At 41.1% G+C, this 20969-nt stretch overlaps 1 protein-coding gene across 1 annotated transcript; it reads right to left on the bottom strand.

Moving 5' to 3' along the window:
• Window positions 1–5228: 5228 nt before the first annotated feature.
• LOC310830480 (butyrophilin subfamily 3 member A2-like) lies at window positions 5229–20311 on the bottom strand. The gene is made up of 10 exons (XM_083710260.1): window positions 19897–20311; window positions 17645–17741; window positions 16324–16680; window positions 15217–15501; window positions 14692–14790; window positions 13902–13928; window positions 11441–11467; window positions 10499–10525; window positions 8672–8698; window positions 5229–5787 (listed from the first exon to the last, which is right to left on the bottom strand). The coding sequence occupies exons 2-10, from the start codon at window positions 17709–17711 to the stop codon at window positions 5279–5281; spliced, it is 1425 nt and encodes a 474-aa protein (XP_083566386.1). The 5' UTR covers window positions 17712–17741; window positions 19897–20311; the 3' UTR covers window positions 5229–5278.
• Between the last annotated feature and the right edge of the window lie 658 nt (window positions 20312–20969).

Here is a 20969-nt window from a genome sequence, read left to right as displayed (position 1 = left end):
AACCCAATCAGAGCAATCCAAATAGGGATATTTCTAAATTTGTTGTCCAGAAGTCCGTCTTTGCATGGTGTCCACAGAGGTGGACTGGATGTTGGCCAATAAACTGGGCTTGAATCCTGGGAAAGCAGAGGTTCTTTGATTGGATCACTCCCACATTTGGGAAATTGGCAAGTTGCATGTTCTGGATGGGGTTGCACTCCCTCTGTACTCCTGGATACATCTTTGTCACTAGATGCCTAAGTGTCCTCTGTGACTTGTTGTTGTTTAGTCGTTTAGTCATGTCCGACTCTTTGTGACCCCATGGACCAGAGCATGCCAGGCACCCCTGTCTTCCACTGCCTCCCGAAGCATGGTCAAACTCATGCTGGTAGCTTTGAGAACACTATCCAACCATCTCATCCTCTTCCGTCCCCTTCTCCTTGTGCCCTCAATCTTTCCCAACATCAGAGTCTTTTCCAGGGAGTCTTCTCTTCTCATGAGGTGGCCAAAGTATTGGAGCCTCAGCTTCAGAATCTGTCCTTCCAGTGAGCACTCAGGGCTGAATTCCTTAAGAATGGATAGGTTTGATCTTCTTGCAAGAGTCTCTCTCTCTCAAGAGTCTCCTCCAGCACCATAATTCAAAAGCATCAATTTTTCAGCGATCAGCCTTCTTTATTGTCCAGCTCTTCCTTCCATACATCACTACTGGGAAAACCATAGCTTTAACTATACGGACCTTTGTTGGCAAGGTGATGTCTCTGCTTTTTAAGATGCTGTCTAGGTTTGTCACTGCTTTTCTCCCAAGAAGCAGGTGTCTTTTTAATTTTGTGACTGCTGTCACCATCTGCAGTGATCATGGAGCCCAAGAAAGTAAAATCTCTCACTGCCTCCATTTCTTCCCCTTCTATTTGCCAGGAGGTGATGGGCCCAGTGGCCATGATCTTTGTTTGTTTGATGTTGAGCTTCAGACCATATTTTGCTCTCTCCTCTTTCACCCAAGATGGACAGGTCATAGTGGAGAGTTTTGACCAAACGTGATCCACCTGGAGCAGGAACCAGCAAGCCACTCCAGTATCCCTGCCAAGAAAACTCCATGGACAAAGACAACAGGCATATAAAAGTTATGATGCTGGAAGATGAGCCCCTCAGGTCGGAAAGCGTCCAACATGCTACTGAGGAAGAGCGGAGGACAAGAACAAGTAGATCCAAAGCTGATGAAGCGGCGGGGCCAAAGCTGAAAGGTCGCTCAGTTGCGGATATGCCTGGAAGCGAAAGGAAAGTCCAATGCTGTAAAGAAAAATATTGCATAGGAACCTGGAATGTAAGTTGGATGTGGTCAAAAATGAGATGGCAAGAATAAATATTGACATCCTGGGCATCAGTGAAATAAAATGGACGGGAATGGGTGAATTCAGTTCGGATGACCATCATATTTACTACTGTGGGCAAGAATCCCGTAAAAGAAATGGAGTGGCCTTCATAGTCAACAAAAGAGTGGCAAAAGCTGTACTGGGATACAATCTCAAAAATGATAGAATGATCTTGATATGAATCCAAGGCAGACCTTTTAACATCACAGTAATCCAAGTTTATGCACCAACCACTGGTGCTGAAGAAACTGAAATTGACCAATTCTATGAAGACTTATAACACCTTATAGAAATGACACCAAAGAAGGATATTCTTCTCATTATAGGGGATTGGAATGCTAAAGTAGGGAATCAAGAGATAAAAGGAACAACTGGCAAGTTTGCCTTGGAGATCAAAATGAAGCAGGGCAAAGGCTAATAGAGTTCTGCCAAGAGAACAAGCTGGTCATCACAAACACTGTTTTCCAACAACACAAGAGACAACTCTACACATGGACATTACCAGATGGGCAGCATCAAAATTGGATTGATTATATTCTCTGCAGCCAAAAATGGAGAAGCTCTATACAGTCAGCAAAAACAAGACCAGGAGCTGACTGTGGCTGAGATCATCATCTTCTTATAGCAAAATTCAAGCTTAAACTGAAGAAAGTAGGAAAAACCACTGGGCCGATAAGATACAATCTAAATCAAATCCCTTATGAATACACAGTGGAAGTGAGGAACAGGTTTAAGGATTTAGATTTGGTGGACAGAGTGCCTGAAGAACTATGGATGGAGGCTCGTAACATTATACAGGAGGCAGCAACTAAAACCATCCCAATGAAAAGGAAATGCAAGAAAGCAAAATGGCTGTCCAACGAGGCCTTACAAATAGCGGGAGAGAGAAGGCAAGCAAAATGCAAAGGAGATAGTGAAAGATACAGGAAATTGAATGCAGATTTCCAAAAATAGCAAGGAGAGACAAGAAGGCCTTCTTAAATGAGCAATGCAAAGAAATAGAGGAATAAATAGAATGGGAAAAACCAGAAATCTGTTCAAGAAAATTGGAGATATGAAATGAACATTTCATACAAAGATTACCATAATAAAGGACAAAAGTGGTAAGGACCTAACAGAAGCAGAAGACATCAAGAGGAGGTGGCAAGAATACACAGAAGAATTATACCAGAAAGATATGGATGTCTCGTACACCCCAGGTAGTGTGGTTGCTGACCTTGAGCCAGACATCCTGGAGAGTGAAGTCAAATGGGCCATAGAAAGCACTGCTAATAACAAGGCCAGTGGAAGTGATGATATTCCAGCTGAACTATTTAAAATTTTAAAAGATGATGCTGTTAAGGTGCTACGCTCAATATGCCAGCAAATTTGGAAAACTCAGCAGTGCCAGAGGATTGGAGAAGATCAGTCTACATCCCAATCCCAAAGAAGAGCCGTGCCAAAGAATGCTCCAACTGCCGCACAATTGCATTCATTTCACATGCTAGCAAGGTTATGCTTAAAATTCTACAAGGCAGGCTTAAGCAGTATGTGGACCGAGAACTCCCAGAAGTGCAAGCTGGATTTAGAAGAGGCAGAGGAACCAGAGACCAAATTGCAAACATGTGCTGGATTATGGAGAAAGCTAGAGAGTTCCAGAAAGACATCTGCTTCTGCTTCATTGACTGTGTCGACTACAGCAAACTATGGCAAGTTCTTAAAGAAATGGGAGTGCCTGGTCACCTCATCTGTCTCCTGAGAAATCTCTATGTGGGACAAGAAGCTACAGTTAGAACTGGATATGGAACAACTGATTGGTTCAAAATTGGGAAAGGAATACGACAAGGCCATATATTGTCTCCGTCTTATTTAACTTATATGCAGAATTCCTCATGCAAAAGGCTGGGCTGGATGAATCCCAAGCCGGAATTAAGATTGCCAGAAGAAATATCAGCAACCTCAGATATGCAGATGACACAACCTTGATGGCAGAAAGTGAGGAGGAATTAAAGAAACTTTTAATGAGGGTGAAAGTTGTTGTTGTTGTTTAGTCATTTAGTCGTGTCTGACTCTTTGTGACCCCATGGATCAGAGCGCGCCAGGCACTCCTGTCTTCCACTGCTTTCTCCTCACTTTCACACGACTGCCCTCAGTGTCTAGTTAGGGACTCTCTTTGCTCTTTAGGATTAAGGTGTCTGTACTTGCTGTATGAAGCAGCATTGCCTCTTTTCATTTCCATGTAATAAACCACTATTTCCCTACTTCCTAGAGTCAGAAGTTTTTTTGTTTTTGTTTAACTGATAATGCCATTCACATCTTGACTCCACACAAAAGGTACTAATCCTCTTGGACCTGAGCATTGAGTTGCTGTGTGTGGTGTACAAGCATGTTTGTTCAGACATATATCTCATAACACTCTTTTTACCTTCTGATCAGTTCTGAAGACATCATCCCCTCCTCTTCTTCAGACCATTGCATACCCCTGCTTAAATCTTTAACCAAATTTCCATGTCTCCCATTCCCTCCTTTTCCCTCCCATTTTCACATTAACTCTCTTTTCCCTTTCACCTTCTTCCTTACTTTTCTCAACTATTCCTTAAACACAGGTTGCCCCATTTCAATCTCGACTCTGCTGCCTGCTTTGCAAATGAACACTACTACATAAAGGCTTTCACTTGAACCAAAGTGTCGGGGGGGGGGTGAGGACCCTACTATTAGCATTCAACTCCCAACAAACTCTGTCTTTAGTATTTTTTTTTTATTTCATTTACAAATATGACAAGGGCTCATACCCAAAAATGAAGGAAAATATACAATAACGGCACAACCTATCTTCTATTTCTGAGAATGAACTGTGTTGGAGGTAAGAGGTTCAAGAACACTATGCCTGACTTAGGGGCAGTATAAGATTTCTACAACAGTCGAAAGCTGCCATAAATGTGCATCCATTGCAATTGTTTTTTTTAAAAAAAAACTGAAAGAAAAAGAGATGGCAAAAGCAAAGTAAAATTCCATCCATTCAATTGTGCTAGTATGTCCAGTACTGTTTCCATTATAATACACTCCTTGTGAAGCTTGGGCATTTCATGTCAACAGTTCTTCCATGAGAACTCTTCTTTTCTATCAGAAATCCTTTAAAAAGCTTACAAAGCTTTTCTTTTTTTCAATCTTTATTCACTTTAGACCACTGATTTCTGAAGCATTGCTTTTCTCTGATGGCTTTGGGTCACTGTTTACTGAAGCACTGCCATAAGCTAAAAATGGGTACAATTTGTCAGTGGATTTAATGGGGATAGAATCTAGAAGGAATCTGGGAACACTGGTGTTATAAAATGAGATTTCCCATTGCATACCCCTGCTTAAATCTTTAACCCAATTTCCATGTCTCCCATTCCCTCCTTTTTTGCAATGCTTTTTGTTCCTCCATTTTCACATTCACTCTCTTTTCCCTTTCACCTTTTCTCAACTCTTCCTTAAACACAGATCACCCCATTTCAGTCTCGACTCTGCTGCCTGCTTTGCACATGAACTCTACTACATAAAGGCTTTCACTTGAACCAGTGTGTGTGTGTGGACACTACTATTAGAATTCAACGCCCAACAAACTCTGTTTTTAGTATTTTTTATTTTAAATTTATTTACAAATACGACAAAGACTCATAGACAAAAATGAAAGAAAATATAAGTAATGGTACTATCAATCTTCTATTTCTGAGAAAGATCTGTGTTTGGAGGGAAGAGTTTCAAGAACAGTATGCCTGATTTAGGGGCAGCATATGATTCCTATGACAGTCAAATTTGTGCCATAAATGTGCATCCTTAGCAATGGTTAAAAAAAAAAAAGAAATGGCAAAAGCAAAAGCAGAATATCCATCAGTTCAGTCGTGCTAGCATGTACTGTTGCCACTTTTTTACCCTCCTTGTGAAGCTTGGGCATTTCATGCCAACAGTTATTCCCTGACAACTCTTCTTTTCTTATGGAAATTCTTTAAAAAGCTTTTCTTTAATGGCTTTGGACCCCTATTTTCTGAAGCATTGCTTTTCTCTGATGACTTTCGGTCACTGTTTTCTGAAGCACTGCCATAAGCTAAAAATGGATACAATTTGTCAGTGGATTTAATGGAGATAGAATCTAAAAGGACTTTGGCATCTTTGATGCTATAAAATGAGATTTCCCATTTTTCTTGATCCAGTAACAAACCAATCACTGAATAAGGCACATGCGGCTTCTTTTCAATCTCTTTCTCACACGGACCGCAAAAGAATTTTCCTTGGCTGCTTTTGAGAGCCCAGCAGCCATCCTGAAAGGACTTAACAACCCTTTTCTCCCTGAATTTGTCCCTTTCAGCCTGAGTCAGCACCCCTAGCTCCCAGTCCAACCTCTCTCCCACCTCCACCTCCCAGTAGTGTTTCCCAGCAGCATAACCTTCTTTCCCCACAAAAATCCATCTTCCCATAGAAGTGAGAGGTTGAAGGCTGGCTTTTTCTTTATCCTTACTGATGCTGATTTCTGGATGTTTATAATATGAATCCAAAGTGACAGAAACTATAAGGGAAGCAATCACAGGGAGAAAGGAAACCATGTTTAGTTCAGGAGCAGTAGATGTTTCAGTCTGCTGTAGAAAACACATTTTATTTCATAGCTGACCAATTATAGTTACTGCACAACTTGGATACAGAAACTTCATTTGTTTGTCTATATAGAAAAGCCAACACACTTGTGTAGGAACTCAGTACAATAAGAAGACATGGCTGTAGAGGTGTCATCATCACCCCTTCCCCTGTTTCAGAATGTTTTTTTGGGGTTTTAAATTTTACATTGTGTATCTGTTTTCTGCCCTGGGCTCTTTTGAGATTAATAATAATACACATGAGAAAGAGCTCAAGTGCTGACTTTTCTATACAGACAGCCACATGCAAAGTACAGTCCTAAAGAAATCTATTAGCTCAGTTTCTCTCTGGTCTGTGTGCATGTCAGCTCTGCACTTTCATACAACTAGAGCAAGGATAGGACAGTTTTAGACACCCGGATGTTGAATTCTGATTGCCTCAGAATTAATTAAAACTATGAAAGCACAAATTGAATTAATCCATTGCTACTGTGATGTTTACATGTGAAAAAGGACCACAAGTGAAAAGTCACTGAGTGATGACATTTGAGTCATGTATGCACAGCCATGCATTAAGCCTAATCATGACAGTTTCCTTACCTGCGTATTGCTGAGCTCTTCTAACCTCTACAAGCAGAAGAGAAAATTTATCAAACATAGAGAACAGAGAAACATCTATAAAACAAGTGAACAACCCAGAATTTTTCAGAATTGAATAAAGTTATTTAGACTCAATTAACATACTAGAAAACAATACTTCAGTACAGAACAATCATTGCCTCATCAAAAGCCATCTGCCTTACCCAGCTCATTGGAGAGTTGACCTGAAGTGAAATAATATTCCAATTAGTGATATCATTGTCAAAATATATGGCGTTGTGCATCATGACAAACTTAGTCCACATTCTCAACTTATATTTATAGCATTATTATTCCATGAATACCCCTAAAGCATCCTAAGAACTGCAGTTTGTTAAGGATGCTGAGAGCTGTTAGGAGACGCCTTATAGAGCTACAATTCCCACGGTGGTTTAACCATCAATCCTCTGGAAAGTGCAGCTCTGTGAGGGTAATAATAATAATAATAATAATAATAATAATAATAATAATAATTTATTATTTATACCCCGCCCATTTGCCTGAGTTTCCCCAGCCACTCTGGGCTGCTCCCAATCGAGTGTTAAAAACAATACAGCATTAAACATGTAAAACTTCCCTAAACAGGGCTGCCTTCCGATGTCTTTTAAAAATAGGATAGCTGCTTATTTCCTTGACATCTGCTGGAAGGGCGTTCCACAGGGCGGGCCCCACTACTGAGAAGGCCCTCTGTTTGGTTCCCTGTAACCTCACTTCTCGCATTGAGGGAACCACCAGAAGGCCCTCGGCGCTGGACCTCAGTGTCTGGACTGAATGATGGGGGTGGAGATGCTCCTTCAGGTATACAGGACCGAGATCGTTTAGGGCTTTAAAGGAAAAGTGGTTGTGTGTGTTTCCTTACAACTCCCAGCACCCTTAACAAATAACAGTTCCAAGATGCTTCGGGGAAAGCTATTACTGATAAAGTGGTATGATATTGCTTTAAATGTATGGTGCAGATGTGATCTTGGTCACACTTAGGTCCTATTGAAATTAAAGTAAGAAATTAGTCATGGTGACTTATTTGTCCCATTGATTTAAAGGTGGACTAAGTGCAACTAACTTAATCTGGATCCAACCTAAGAAAAATATTTTGCAGGGTAAACTCATAATACTATTATATATTTGGAATTCTATATAGTACTAACTATACATGAAATAAATTCTGATCCAAATTGCAAAATACAGTACTTTCTCCTACCAAAATGCATGTCACCGTCCTACTCCTTCCCTATTAATTCAATCCCTAATCCCTGCCTCCAAATCCATACATCAAATTTTGTCTCACCAACACGGCATTCTAGTTCCAAAACACCTATAAAAGAATGACTTGAATTAATACAATGAAGAGTTAAGAAAATAAATGAGAAGACGCAAATGACTAAGATGTGAGGCCAAGCTACACAACTGAAAATCCATATAGGTCCTATGTTGCTTTCAGTGCATGCTAGATGCAAAACCCACAGTGCTGCTCCCCGTGACCCCCCATGACCCCTTGTTCCTTGCCACTGCCAGGCACCCACCACTTGGTGCTCCCCACTGCTGGCTGTTCATCTCCTCCTTCCCCACTGCATCCATGCCCCTCCTATGTATATCATGGAAACTGTTGTTATCATATATAAACTTTTATGATAATGAGTTATTTCACTGCCCCAAGAACAATGAATGATTCATCAGCACAACATAAAGTAATTTATTTAGCAGTCAATAGGTGAGCCTGTTCCCCATGCTCTTTATTCTACTAGGAACATGGATTTGTTTATTTCATTTTCTATTTTGAAAATAATTTTTATTAATTTTTAATTTTTATTAAAGCTTTTCATGGGTTATAAAAGTAGATTAATTGTCTCTATTTTCAGGTTGCAGAGTCATTTTGAAATGTATATCCAACCCTTCTTCCCAAATGCCCATCTGGAGATCTGGAAGAGAGAGAAAACCCCAAGGGCTCTCTCAGCGCCAACCCAAGTCTGCTGCTGGCCTTTGGTTGTGTATCAAGGAGCTGGTAAGAATGGCTCACATAAGTGCAGGAAAGAAGCTTGCAGTTTATCAAAGACTACAGGCACTTTGTGGCTAGTTATTCATTCAAAGGATACTCACTTGCTTGTCCTGTGAGCTTCTCAGTTTCTACAACAATAAATGAAAAAGAGTATATCTTAGCACACATGTACCCAGCTTTTCATTCAGTTCCTGGAATACTTGGTTTAATTTGAGCAGAACACTAGCCTGAAGGGGCCCATCCTCCATTCATTGTAATTTTATAGCCTCTGTCCTCCTTTTACAATTGTGCAGATTACCTTCCTATGGATACCTGTATGATGTGTTTTATTTTCATAATAAAACCTGCTCTCAAAACCACACAGGGAAGCAAATTCCTTTTAATTCAGCTTGTGCCCAGCACAAAAAGAACCCTATACAGTGGTACCTCGGGTTACATATGCTTCAGGTTACATACGCTTCAGGTTCAGACTCCGTTAACCTATAAATATTACCTCGGGTTAAGAACTTTGCTTCAGGATGCGAACAGAAATCGTGCAGCAGCAGCACAGTGGCAGCAGGAGGCTCCATTAGCTAAAGTGGTGCTTCTGGTTAAGAACAGTTTCAGGTTAAGAACAGACCTCCAGAACGAATTAAGTTCTTAACTCGAGGTACCACTGTACTTATTTGTCCATAATTTGGAAGATTTCTTTCCCAGAAGTACTTCTCTCATATGCACTGTTTTCATATATGACTGTAAAACAACAAGGCAATTTATGTGGCTTCTTGTTAGCTACCTCAAACAGAAAGCCTACTCTTGCAGAAAAACTACAGCAATATTCTTTTTACTTTTGGAAGGATTCATCCCTCCTGAATGGGGAAAAACAACAACCATGCCTGACAATTTTATCCACCTCTGCCAAAAATAAAGATTAAATACCAAAAGGAAAAATAAGCAAAGTAAAAACTTTCTACTGAGCACAGAGGACAAAAATCAAAATCAAAACAAAATCTTGGGCCTCTTTGCTTGTCATTTGGCAGATGTTCTTCACTCTGGAAGCTCTGGCTGTGCTCCATTGGATGTGGTCCAAAAGGCATGTTGTGAATCTGCCCAGAGACTCACATGGGAGAGAGAGGAAAGTGATGACCAGCTCATCAGCCAAGCTCAGGAGAGCTGTAGCCATTGGCAGAGGGGAGAGGCAGAGGGGAGGGAGATTGGGCTGCAATCCTGCTGGGGTGGAAATGGCTCTTCCTGACTTAGCTTCTGCATGAGAGACTTCTCCCTAACAGTGGATCTGAAAAAAAGCAGGAGGCAGAAGATGGCTTTTGGCGGATCTGCTGTGAAAATTACTTGAGCCAGTCAATGCTTCAGTTGTGACCATACATAGGCAGTGGCAGGGCTTGCCCACGATGTTTTACCGCTTGAATTCCTGGTACATTATAAGGCACATGTTAAAACCAGAGCAATACATATATTATTCTCCCTCTTTTTATGCCCCCAACATATAAACATGATCACATATCTCCTTCTCCTTGGCTTTCTCTTCTCTAGCTAATAGATCTAGTTTATCTTTTACTCTTTTTTTGATATATCTGGAAGACCCTTAACAGCCCAACTCCAAGTTGTCAGCATTATGGAATTTGAAATGCCTCTTGCAGTTGTCAATTTGAACATGGTTCCAGGAGTAAAACTTCATAGCAATACAAAATGCCTAGACAGGAGATGAATCAAAGAACCTATACTGCAGAAATATGATATGATATGATACAATAATCTTTATTGTCATTATCCCATACAGAACAACGAAATTGAAAAAATCTACACCAGACATTCAAAAACCAACAAGCTTGCTATCCCAGTTAGGCTTTTGAAATCTTGCAAGGATAGAATAAATCTCGCCAATATAAAAAAAAGGGGAGCTTGAAAAAAGGGAAACAATTTCATCTTACCTATTGCTTCAATTGCATGATTTTGGTCTGAAAAGAGTGATAGCAAAATGTTAGTCATACACACTCTATACATACATGTAAGTATGATTAATCAAGGCTTTACTTGCACCAATATAGCTAAAGGGGTATCTTTTGTGGGGAGAGTCCCTTCTACTACTCTGCCTGTTAGCTACTATTGCCAACACAACTACTATTAATAATACACATTATGGTATATAAAGCATTATCTCAGGGGCGTAGGAAGGGAGGGCGGAGGGGGTGCCCCCCCGTGTGCCACTCTGGGAGGGGTGACAAGATGGTCCCTGCCTCCCCCCAACTGTAGAGCAGCCAAGGGCATGCGCAGTCTGTATGGACTACACATGTGCGGCAGCCTGAAAGGACTGTGCATGTGTGGCATCCCGTTCGGTCACCGCACATGCGCAGTCTGTATGGTCGCTGCCTTGCAAATGGCGGCCTGTATGGAGGCCGTGCAAGTGGTAGCCCGTACGGACTGTGCACGTGCCGGATGCCACACATGCACAGTCTGTATGGGCTGCACCACCCCGGATGCCAGAGAGGATTCCTCTGCCACTGCATTAGCTTGGCAAGGTATCTTGAGGATGTGACAGGATTACTCCTTCCTTGCTCAACCCAACCTCTGCTTTGAATAGCTTCAGTCACGAGGGCTACTGTTTGACCATCCAGTCATATAGCTATTCCAGCACATTAAGTTTTTCCAGGTAATAAGAGCATTTATTTATTTAATAAAAAATTCTGGGGCTCACTCATTTATTGTGGGTAAAATTTTGCTATTTTTCTCCTGCTCCTCTTTACTGGGCTTTTTAAAAAAGTGTTACTGTTAGTCAGCCTGAAAACAATACTGATGGGGGGGCATATGCTAAAAATATAAACAATTATGGAACACTATTATAGAAGATGTGCATCTCTCTTAGAGGCATTTACCAGTTTGTGCTTCATTCTTCTGTTTTTCTGCAGAAAACAAGATGCATTGCAACATTATTCATTTATTTACTGAACATTATATGCTGCACTGTATCTGTTTAGAAAAAATTGTAGACCACAATCACAAAGCTTTTAAAGAGATGCACACTATTGGTAAAACACAGCTAAACTCAGTTAAAACCCACAAGACTGATTAAAAAGTATACAAACAATAAATATCACTGAAACAGAGCATAGACAACTATGTAAATATATATCTGGGGAGACTTGTTGAAATAAATAAGTTTGTAGCACCTGTAAAAGTGCAAGTTCTGCAGACTGAAACATTCAAATTGGCATGTAAAGTGGTTCCAAATTGTTAATGGCTTTACATACTAATAGTAATACCTTGAACTTCGCTTAGTATCAAAGTTGCAGCCAGTGCAGCCAGTATTGCAGTGTTCTGCACTGACTGCAGTTTCCAGATCAACCACAAGAGAAGTCCTGTATAGAATGAATTACCAGGGTATTGGCATTTCCAATGACTGAACTCTTGTGGTCAAGCTATCACAGTTCAGGAATGATTCTCGCTGTGGCACCTGCCCAAGGTGACAAAAGGCACTCCTAGCCACCAAGGTTACCAGGGATTCAAGTCGCAATATTTAAGGTAGGTATCATCTCCAGAAGGGACGCAGGTGGCGCTGTGGGTTAAAGCCTCAGTGCCTAGGACTTGCCGATCGAAAGGTCGGCGGTTCGAATCCCTGCGGCGGGGTGCGCTCCCGCTGCTCGGTCCCAGCGCCTGCCAACCTAGCAGTTCGAAAGCACCTCCGGGTGCAAGTAGATAAATAGGGACCGCTTACCAGCGGGAAGGTAAACGGCGTTTCCGTGTGCGGCTCTGGCTCGCCAGATGCAGCTTTGTCACGCTGGCCACGTGACCCGGAAGTGTCTCCGGACAGCGCTGGCCCCTGGCCTCTTAAGTGAGATGGGCGCACAACCCCAGAGTCTGTCAAGACTGGCCCGTACGGGCAGGGGTACCTTTACCTTTACCTTTTATCATCTCCAGAAATGGTAAGCATGCATTTAATGCTTCTCTCCAAAACAACCAGAAATTAATTAAAGCCATTGTGGATTTCCCCACTTCTTGGTTACATCTAACAAATCATAATCAAAGTAGACTCACTATAATCAGTGATCTTATTTCAATTGTGTGATGGCTTGTGAATGCTCTCCGCAAGAAATGCCTCTGCTCACTCAGAGGTGCATATATACAGTCTTTATTTTACATATGTACAAGCAGCACGTTACAATCATGCATCTGAATCCTCCGGCTCAGATTCTTGGAGTGACTTGTGCCCGCCCCTTCTCCAACAGAAAAGACGTGGAATTTTCATGTGATGTTTCTGTCCCCTCCTCTTTAACACTCTCCTTTCCTTGGCAGACAGAACAGGCATTGTTCCACTGTCTGTGCCAGAACTTCCTGGGCGGTGTTGAGGCTCTGGTCCAACATCTGTGAGCCATTCCTCCTCTTGGCTTTCCCTTCCTTCCTCCACCTTCCTCTGCCTGTTTCTCCTCCTCCCCTTCATTCTCCGTCAATACCATGACAAATTAATCCTACAGATCTCAGCAGGAAGGTGATGTCAGAGCATGACTTCATCTACCAATCCCTCCAAGTGTCCCTGTTTTCCAGGGATGTCTCTGATTTAGAGGAGCCATCCCAGTTTCTGATTTGATCTCAGTGTGTCCCACTTTTCCTTAGGTTGTCCCTATTTTCATTGGAGAAATGTTAGAGGGTTTGGAGTTATTTGACTCCCAAGCTGTCTGAAGGCAATCCTGTATAGTTTTTTTTTTAAAAAAAAATGTTAAATTTTTATTGTGTTTTATATATGTTGGAAGCTGCTCAAATTAAACCCCAGAAAAGCTAAATAACAGAATATTCCATGGTTAGCCATAGTTGAATAATAGGGCTTGATCCTCTGTAGAGGTGGAAGGGATGCGGATGGCACTGTGGGTTAAACCACAGAGCCTAGGACTTGCCGGTCAGAAGGTCGCGGTTCGAATCCCCGCAACAGGGTGAGCTCCCCTTGCTCGGTCCCTGCTCCTGCCAACCTAGCAGTTTGAAAGCATGTCAAAGTGCAAGTAGATAAATAGGTACCGCTCCGGCGGGAAGGTAAACGGTGTTTCTGTGCGCTGCTCTGGTTTAGTGGCTTAGTCATGCTGGCCACATGACCCGGAAGCTGTACGCCAGCTCCCTCGGCCAGTAAAGCGAGATGAGCGCCGCAATCCCAGAGTCGATCACGACTGGACCTAATGGTCAGGGGTCCCTTTACCATTTTACCTCTGTAGAGGTGGAATTTGTTTTCATCCAAGGAAAGGAAAATAGACGTGCCAAGGAATTTGATTTTGATCCTTTATACCTCAGTAGTGAACTCCCTGTCCCTTACATAAATGATATGTATAAAATATATCACTGTCAGTTACTCACCATACTGAGATAACTTCTGATAATTCTCTGAAATAAATATAGCAAATGATAGAAATAAGACAATTTATTTATCTGACAGTCCTTATTTCTCCTAATACACACATTTTTGAAGGCTATTTCTTTTAATATGATGCATTATTTTCACTAATACAGTGGTACTTTGGGTTACAAACGCTTCAGGTTACAAACACTTCAGGTTACAAACTCCGCTAACCTGGAAGTAGTACCTCTGGTTGAGAACTTTGCCCGAGGATGAGAACGGAAATCGCATGGCAGCAGTGGGAGGCCCCATTAGCGAAAGTGCGCCTCAGGTTAAGAATGGTTTGGGGTTAAGAATGGACCTCCAGAACGAATTAAGTTCGTAACCCAAGGTACCACTGTATATGCATTTTTTTGTGTACACTTTCCCTAATATATTTCAGGTTGAAAAAATGAATCACAAAATTCAATAAATTTGCATTTTGGTTCGCATCCTGGTTTGCTGAGTCCAACATAGGTAGAATCACATTAAAATTAAAACTGCACTAAATTTGCCAACTACAGCATCTGTTGGGGAAGTGACTCTGATTGCCTGAAGCAGCTTTTAAACTATATTCATTTTAAGGCAGTTTAAGGAGCAATTACTTGCTGTAGTAAATACGTATTGATTTAACTGGTATGTATTTCTTCTCTGTATCTAAGAACACACCACTCATTTTTATAAACATGGGTACAAATAAACAGAAAGTTTCTGTAATAGTTTACATCTACAGTTTAATGAGATTATGAAAATGGCAGATTTAATACTTACGTCTGACTTTGTACCCAGCACCAACAAGAAGGCATATGAAAAGCAACAGAATGATTAGGAAGGGTGCTAGCCAATGGGAAGTGGCAGGATAAAGGGCATCTGAAACACACATTAAAATATCAGTTACAGCAAAACTAACCTAACCAGAGTCTGACTTTGCCACTCTCCTGCACTGCCCCAAACTCTCCTGAACTTCCCATTTTGGGAGGAATTGGCAGAACTGAGCTGAAGTTGTGCCAATGGGGGGAGGGTGGCTTCAGCTGTGACCTGCCTGTCTCTCTGGTGAATAGTGGATATGGGGACCAGAAGAAACTTTAGCCATTACCCCAGATGATAACTGATGAAATGTTGCTGAGCAGAACTACAGTTGTAGATAATCTGGATAATCCATTCAAAGAGCCTGGTGTACTTCAGAGGCATCAAAATGGAATAAATTTCCCAAACCTCTCTCTTCTTATAGTACTTGTACTGAAAACACAGTGAAAGCATTTAACCTCTTGCCACTTTTGTGTCACCCCTACTCACCAGAAATCAGGATTCTCGATTCACTCTCCATCTCTAGCAGTTCGTTGATGATTTTGCAAGAGACTTCATGGTCAACTCCTGAGTCTGTTGTGACGGAACTGGAAACACTGAAGTTCCCTGCCTTGGTCTCTGTGATTGTAGTGTCTGACTGTTTACTTTGGACTTTCCCTTCACTGTCCAGCCAGAAAGCCTTGGGCTTTGGGTACCAACCGTTGGAGCTGCAGGTGAGGCCAATCCCCCAGTCTTTATAGTCCACCAAGGCAATGGTGGGCTCTGTTCCTTTTGCTGCAAAAGAAGAACACCACATATTAATTTGCCATTGCTCCAAGTATCATAGAACCTGTCTAGAGTTTCTGCACACTGACCAAATACCAGGAATGATGCATTATTACAGTCAGTTCTTACTGTACACGTTTTGTGGCAAGCTACTGTTCAAAATTCCATTTTTGTGTCTACTGTATTGTCAAGCTACAGGACGATTGGTCCTGTCAGTGGTGCTCATGGGTGCGAAAAGATTGAGAAGTCTGAATGAGTGAATCACTGACCTGAGTTCTAGAGTTTTAAGTTTGACAACTTGTATTTCTGAAAATGTATGCTTAATATAGCCCACAACACATGGCGATGTCCCTGTGTCCTCAGACATGCTCAAGAAGAACATCCAGGAGTTAGTAGGTGGTGGAGGCAGCAAGGCTTGGCTGCTGCTGCTGCTTTTCTTCATGTGCTCCTCTCGCTTCTGCAGCCATGCATCTTGTGCCAAGTGTCCATGCATACTCTTAACCCCATCCTCCTCTAGAACCCAGCCCATTTCCTTTTCTTCCTCTGATTTCTCTCCCATCACAGAGCCCTGGAGAAGGAGGTTAAGTGGCGCACGCGCACACACACACCCCACATATGGGGCGGGGAACAATTGGCTTCTGCGGGCTTGAAGCCTGTAAGCTTGATGCAAAGTCTTCTAAAAACATGGTATTCCCCCAAAGGTGCTCTTGCCTACCTGGAGATTCAAGTCCTCTTTCTGCACCCTGGAGTGGGGCAGGCAAACCTAGAGACTCCAGGTCAGCCCCAGAAGTTAGGCAACCCTAATAATAAGAATAATAAGAATAAACTCACCTGCCAAAAGCAACTCAACCACCACCTCCTCATACCAGTCTCCAAGGAAGACTATACAGGTGTAATTTCCTTGGTCATTCAGATGGGTTTTCTTCAGAATCAAAGACATGTTTCCTTTACTAAGACCAATACGGGAAAGCTCAGCTCGATCTCGGTATCTGTTATCCTGTGTTTCTGGCCTGTTTCGACCATAATAGGATTTCACGTCAATTTTTTCTGAGGATTTATCCAAGATCCACTGGACCTGTATGCTGGTGCTTTCCGGTATGCTTGAAGTTGTTAATTGACATGGCAGGATAACTTCTTTTCCAAGGAAACCAACTATAGGGTTTTCAGGTGGAATGATTGTAAATCGACCTTTGGGGAATAAAAATAATAATCAAAAGTTCACCTTAAACTGACCAGTACTGGCAGTGATTCCTCCATGGAATTCTTTTTTGGGGGTGGGAAGATATGGCACCCATGTAAGAGTGTAAGATTCTGCACTCAGGCAGGAAAAACCTGGCTTGCCAATAGTACATTTTAAAAGGATCTAGGGGTTTTAGTGGACCACAATCTGAACATGAGTCAACATTGTCATGCAGTAGAAAAAAAGCTATTGCTATTCTAGGTTGCATCAACTGAAGTACAGTCATACCTCGGATTACAGATGCTTCAGGTTGCATGATTTCGGGTTGCGCACTGCGTACTGGAACAGGTTACTTCCGGGTTTCGGCACTCATGCATACGCAGAAGCACCAAATCATGACCCGTGCGTGCACAAACACAGCGTAGTGGGTTGCGAACGCTGCAGGTTGCAAACTTGCCTCCCACACGGATCACGTTTGCAACCTGAGCGTCCACTGTATAATGTTCTGAGGAAGAGAAGCAATAGTCCCACTCTATTCTGCAGAATACTGATGAACTTCAGGACGGTAACAGTTGTTCAACAGTGGAACAGATTCCCTCGGAAAGTGGTGCACTCTCCTTTATTGGAGGTTTCTAAGCAGAATGTGTTGGATGGCCATGTGTCACTGATGTTTCAGGAAAGGTTCCTACGTTGCAAGAGGTTGTACTAGATGACCTTTGATTCTAAGAAGCATGTTTTTGCTCAGCAGTAATTTACACCAGTTATCTTCAACATTTTTTGACCCAGAACCTACTTTTAATCCAAACATGCATTTGGGGATTCATTTCTTAGTCTTTTATCACAGATTTGCATGGTGGGAGTACCTATTAGTGGGTTCTGAGCCACCAGTTGAAGACCAGTGCTTTACACACAAGCAGTAGCTCAGAGCTGAACTGCTAACTGCAGTAAACCTTACAAAAGTAGCTTGCTTACCTATAGTTAGCACATGGGAGATATCCAGAAAGATCAAGATGCAAACAGTTGTTGATGAGGAAGACATGGGTCAAAGATCTGCAGAATAGGACTATACCTGCATAATTGTTGGAAGAAAGAAATAAAATATAAAATTGCAAGATCCACTGGTCACCATTTATTAATTACTATCAACAGTTCTGTCTACTTTGTTTAAATAAATATAGGCATCTTTGTACATTAATCTTCATGTAATGTACTTTGGCTTTGTTAAAACTTTATTTATGCTATATATACCAAGAATAGTATATATTATGCAAATCTGTATCTTTTGCAAGTGGGTCAGAGGGTCATATTTAAAACAGTGTTTTGTTTTGTTCTTTCTGGTAACCAAGCTATATTTGAAGTTTATTTTTCTATTATGCATTTTTGTTATTCTGATTATCTTGTTTTGAACTTATTATATTTATATATTTATTGCATTTATTTCACACCACTTTTCAGTCAATGCACTTGAGGTCATTTACAATTTTAAAATGGTAGAACAAAAATGTAGTGACAGAGACCTCTCAGGTTGACTGACAACTCACGGCATTTGCTCCTGGCCTCAGCTTCCTTGCCATCTCTCAGGGCAGATGGGACTTTAATAGCCCCAGAGAAGGTGAATGAGGGCTGTCCCAGTAGTTTTCTCAGGCCACCTATCAGGAGCTGATTTGCCATGTTTCCTAGCCTGGGCATCCCAGTTTCTGATTTTCCTCAAGGAAGACAGCAGCACTAGGGACACTGGGGGAGGGGCTGCCTCAATGATTCTGTCAAGTCAAATGGATAGTTTTGTCAGAAATCAATGATATGGACTCTCTGGCCTGGGCTCACTTGCTTTTATGGCTTAATATGGATAGTGATTTTTTGGTCATGCATTTGATGTGTATTGCTTTGAGCACAAAGTATGTGGGGAAATGCTGCACAAATAAAGTGGCAACGATACTGGTAAGTCTTTTTTCACTTTCCCCTAGAGTTGGAAGCAGCTTGAAAAGAAGATTGCTACTTATATAGTATACATTCAATCCAGTTTCCCGTTTGTCTATTCTTCTACTCCTTCTCCACAAATAGGTATATTTGCAATTTATTATTATATTAAATAAAACAAAGGGATTTATAGCTGTGTATTTTACCACACCAGCAGAATGCATGTGTGAACTAAAGCTCTATAGGCACACTTATCTGAAAATGAGACATGTATAGGATTTTACTTTTGTTTATATATAATACATTTTATGTTCTTACCCTGTTTCAGTTTAGATCTGACAAAAGAAATATATTGCATATATACTGTAGTAAAAAAAGATGAATTCAAAAGCCATCTACTCTGTCTCTATTGTAAGTGGATGGATGATGTTTTTCCCCACATCTTGTCAGCATTTCAGGAAATCGAACACCCTGCTCCAAAATTATTAAACTACAATACTAAATTTTAAAAGTCACAGGTAAATTGTGTTGTGCAGCACCATCTATGTATGTCTCATAGTTACTGCTTTTTCTGTCCTACACCACTCACTAATCCACTTTCCTCATGTTAATGTTGATACAGAGCTTTTCACAGCACAACATATTGAGGTATAAGAAATATTCCCATAATGGGAAACTGCATCCTCTGAAGTGAAAAACAGGTTTTGTAGAAAGGGTCTAGAATTGGCTGGTAATACATATGTACTGAAATAAATGACTATGTGGAAGATCCATATTTAACTAAAGAGCTTGAAAAGCAGGACAAACCCTTCAAGTTGAGAGCTGGTGAATGACATCCCCAACTCAGAAGACCAGGAACTTGGTGAAAAAAGTCTGAGAAATCCCATGGCAGAGCTAACTGTGTGCCAAGGGATAAATATCACTTGCCAGTGTCAAATGGGAGTGGCAAAGAAGCAGCCATTTTATGTCCATTACAAATGAAAGAAGCAATGACAAGTATTCAGGCTTGTGTGACTAGGAAGGATCTCTGCAGAAAGGAGAAAGTCACTTTCATTCTTCTTTCAAAAACACACACACATTTATATTTGTAAACTTACATTTTGCATGGAAGCCCCTGAAATTCATTATCATAAGTATATTTGCAAATGTGACTTGAAAGTTTCTACACGAAGATAAACGAATCCTATATATCCTGAATGGAAGCAAATGAAGCTTCTCTCCTTTCACCTCACCACCAATTCATCATTAAACAAACACATTCCAATAACTAAAAGAATTAAATGTAATTCTGGAAATATTTTTCTTACCTTGTAGGAAACTGTAAGATTTGTTCGTCAGTTACTGTACCTTGCTCCCGCTTCAGGTGGACCTGTGTTACGGAAATTATTTACTTTAATTTTCCTGCTCTGCATCAAGATAAGTAACTGCCAACAATTTGCTCTATGGTTAATGGCCCTATGACAGTCAGCACCTGCCTCCAAAGGATAGAGGAGTGTCCCGTGCAAACACTATGCTTGTCCCAAGCAAACACTAAGCTCCACCGATACTTGTAGAGCTAATGCAGTGGTGACAGGGCTTCATTTGAAAGGACAGTCCTATATGAATGGCTCTCTATCCCAAGTCTGGTTTAAAGATAACCTTAAGAAGGGAGAACAGAAACCTTGAAGTACTGCAGCACCAATTAGCCTCAGGACAACAGCCCGACAGTCACACAAGTCTCCTGGTCACAGACCTCCGTTCTATGATGAGCTGTGCTGAAATTCTATTTAAAATGTAGCAATTATTTCTAAATTTGCATCTATAGAGGAAAGTGGGGCATATTGATACATCAACAATATTTCAATATCGAGGAATGTTATCTGTGTCACGGCATCACTAAAATGTGTCTATACATGTGTGAGTACAACAGTTGCGACCGCGCTGCCCACCAGCTAGCTGTTGGTGTTTGACGAGAGTAGGTGTGTTTTTAGCAAGGCCAACTAAACAATTGTGTGAAATGTAAAAGTGTTCCAACACTGTTTTACGCCATTTAGTTAAGATTTAAAAATACCAAAGGTAAGTTATTCCACTCAGTAATCAGGATTACACGTGATTTTTAAATAAGTTCAGTGGTTATATTAATAATTGTTAGGGGTTTTTTTAAAAATGTCCATTGGGGCACATTGATACATATAAAAGTGCCCCAATATACAAGTTTGCATGAAATCTCTAAACTCATTAAATTTGAAAAGAAAAAAATTGCTGTTTATACGTGGCCAAAGTCATTTCTAAATATAATATGACCGATTATCAAGCGTCATATCTCAGGAAAAGTCCAGGATCTTGTATGTTTGTCTTCCTCATTGTAGAAGATAAGGCAAGCGTTGATTTCAAGGATGTT

This window comes from Podarcis gaigeae (genome assembly GCF_964106915.1).
Source record: "Podarcis gaigeae genome assembly, chromosome: 13".
NCBI lineage: Eukaryota > Metazoa > Chordata > Lepidosauria > Squamata > Lacertidae > Podarcis > Podarcis gaigeae.
Note: the sequence above shows the minus strand (reverse complement) of the source record. Positions and strands in the feature narration are given on the sequence as shown.

What these genes read in the sequence shown, in the direction of transcription:
- LOC310830480 (XM_083710260.1), bottom strand. Translation starts at nt 17,711, where the DNA reads ATGTCTTCCTCATCAACAACTGTTTGCATCTTGATCTTTCTGGATATC. An exon ending in CTCCCATGTGCTAACTATAG is followed by an intron (nt 16,681 to 17,644) that starts GTAAGCAAGCTA and finishes TATTCCCCAAAG; the next exon opens with GTCGATTTACAATCATTCCA. An exon ending in TCATGCAATTGAAGCAATAG is followed by an intron (nt 8,699 to 10,498) that starts GTAAGATGAAAT and finishes TTATTGTTGTAG; the next exon opens with AAACTGAGAAGCTCACAGGA.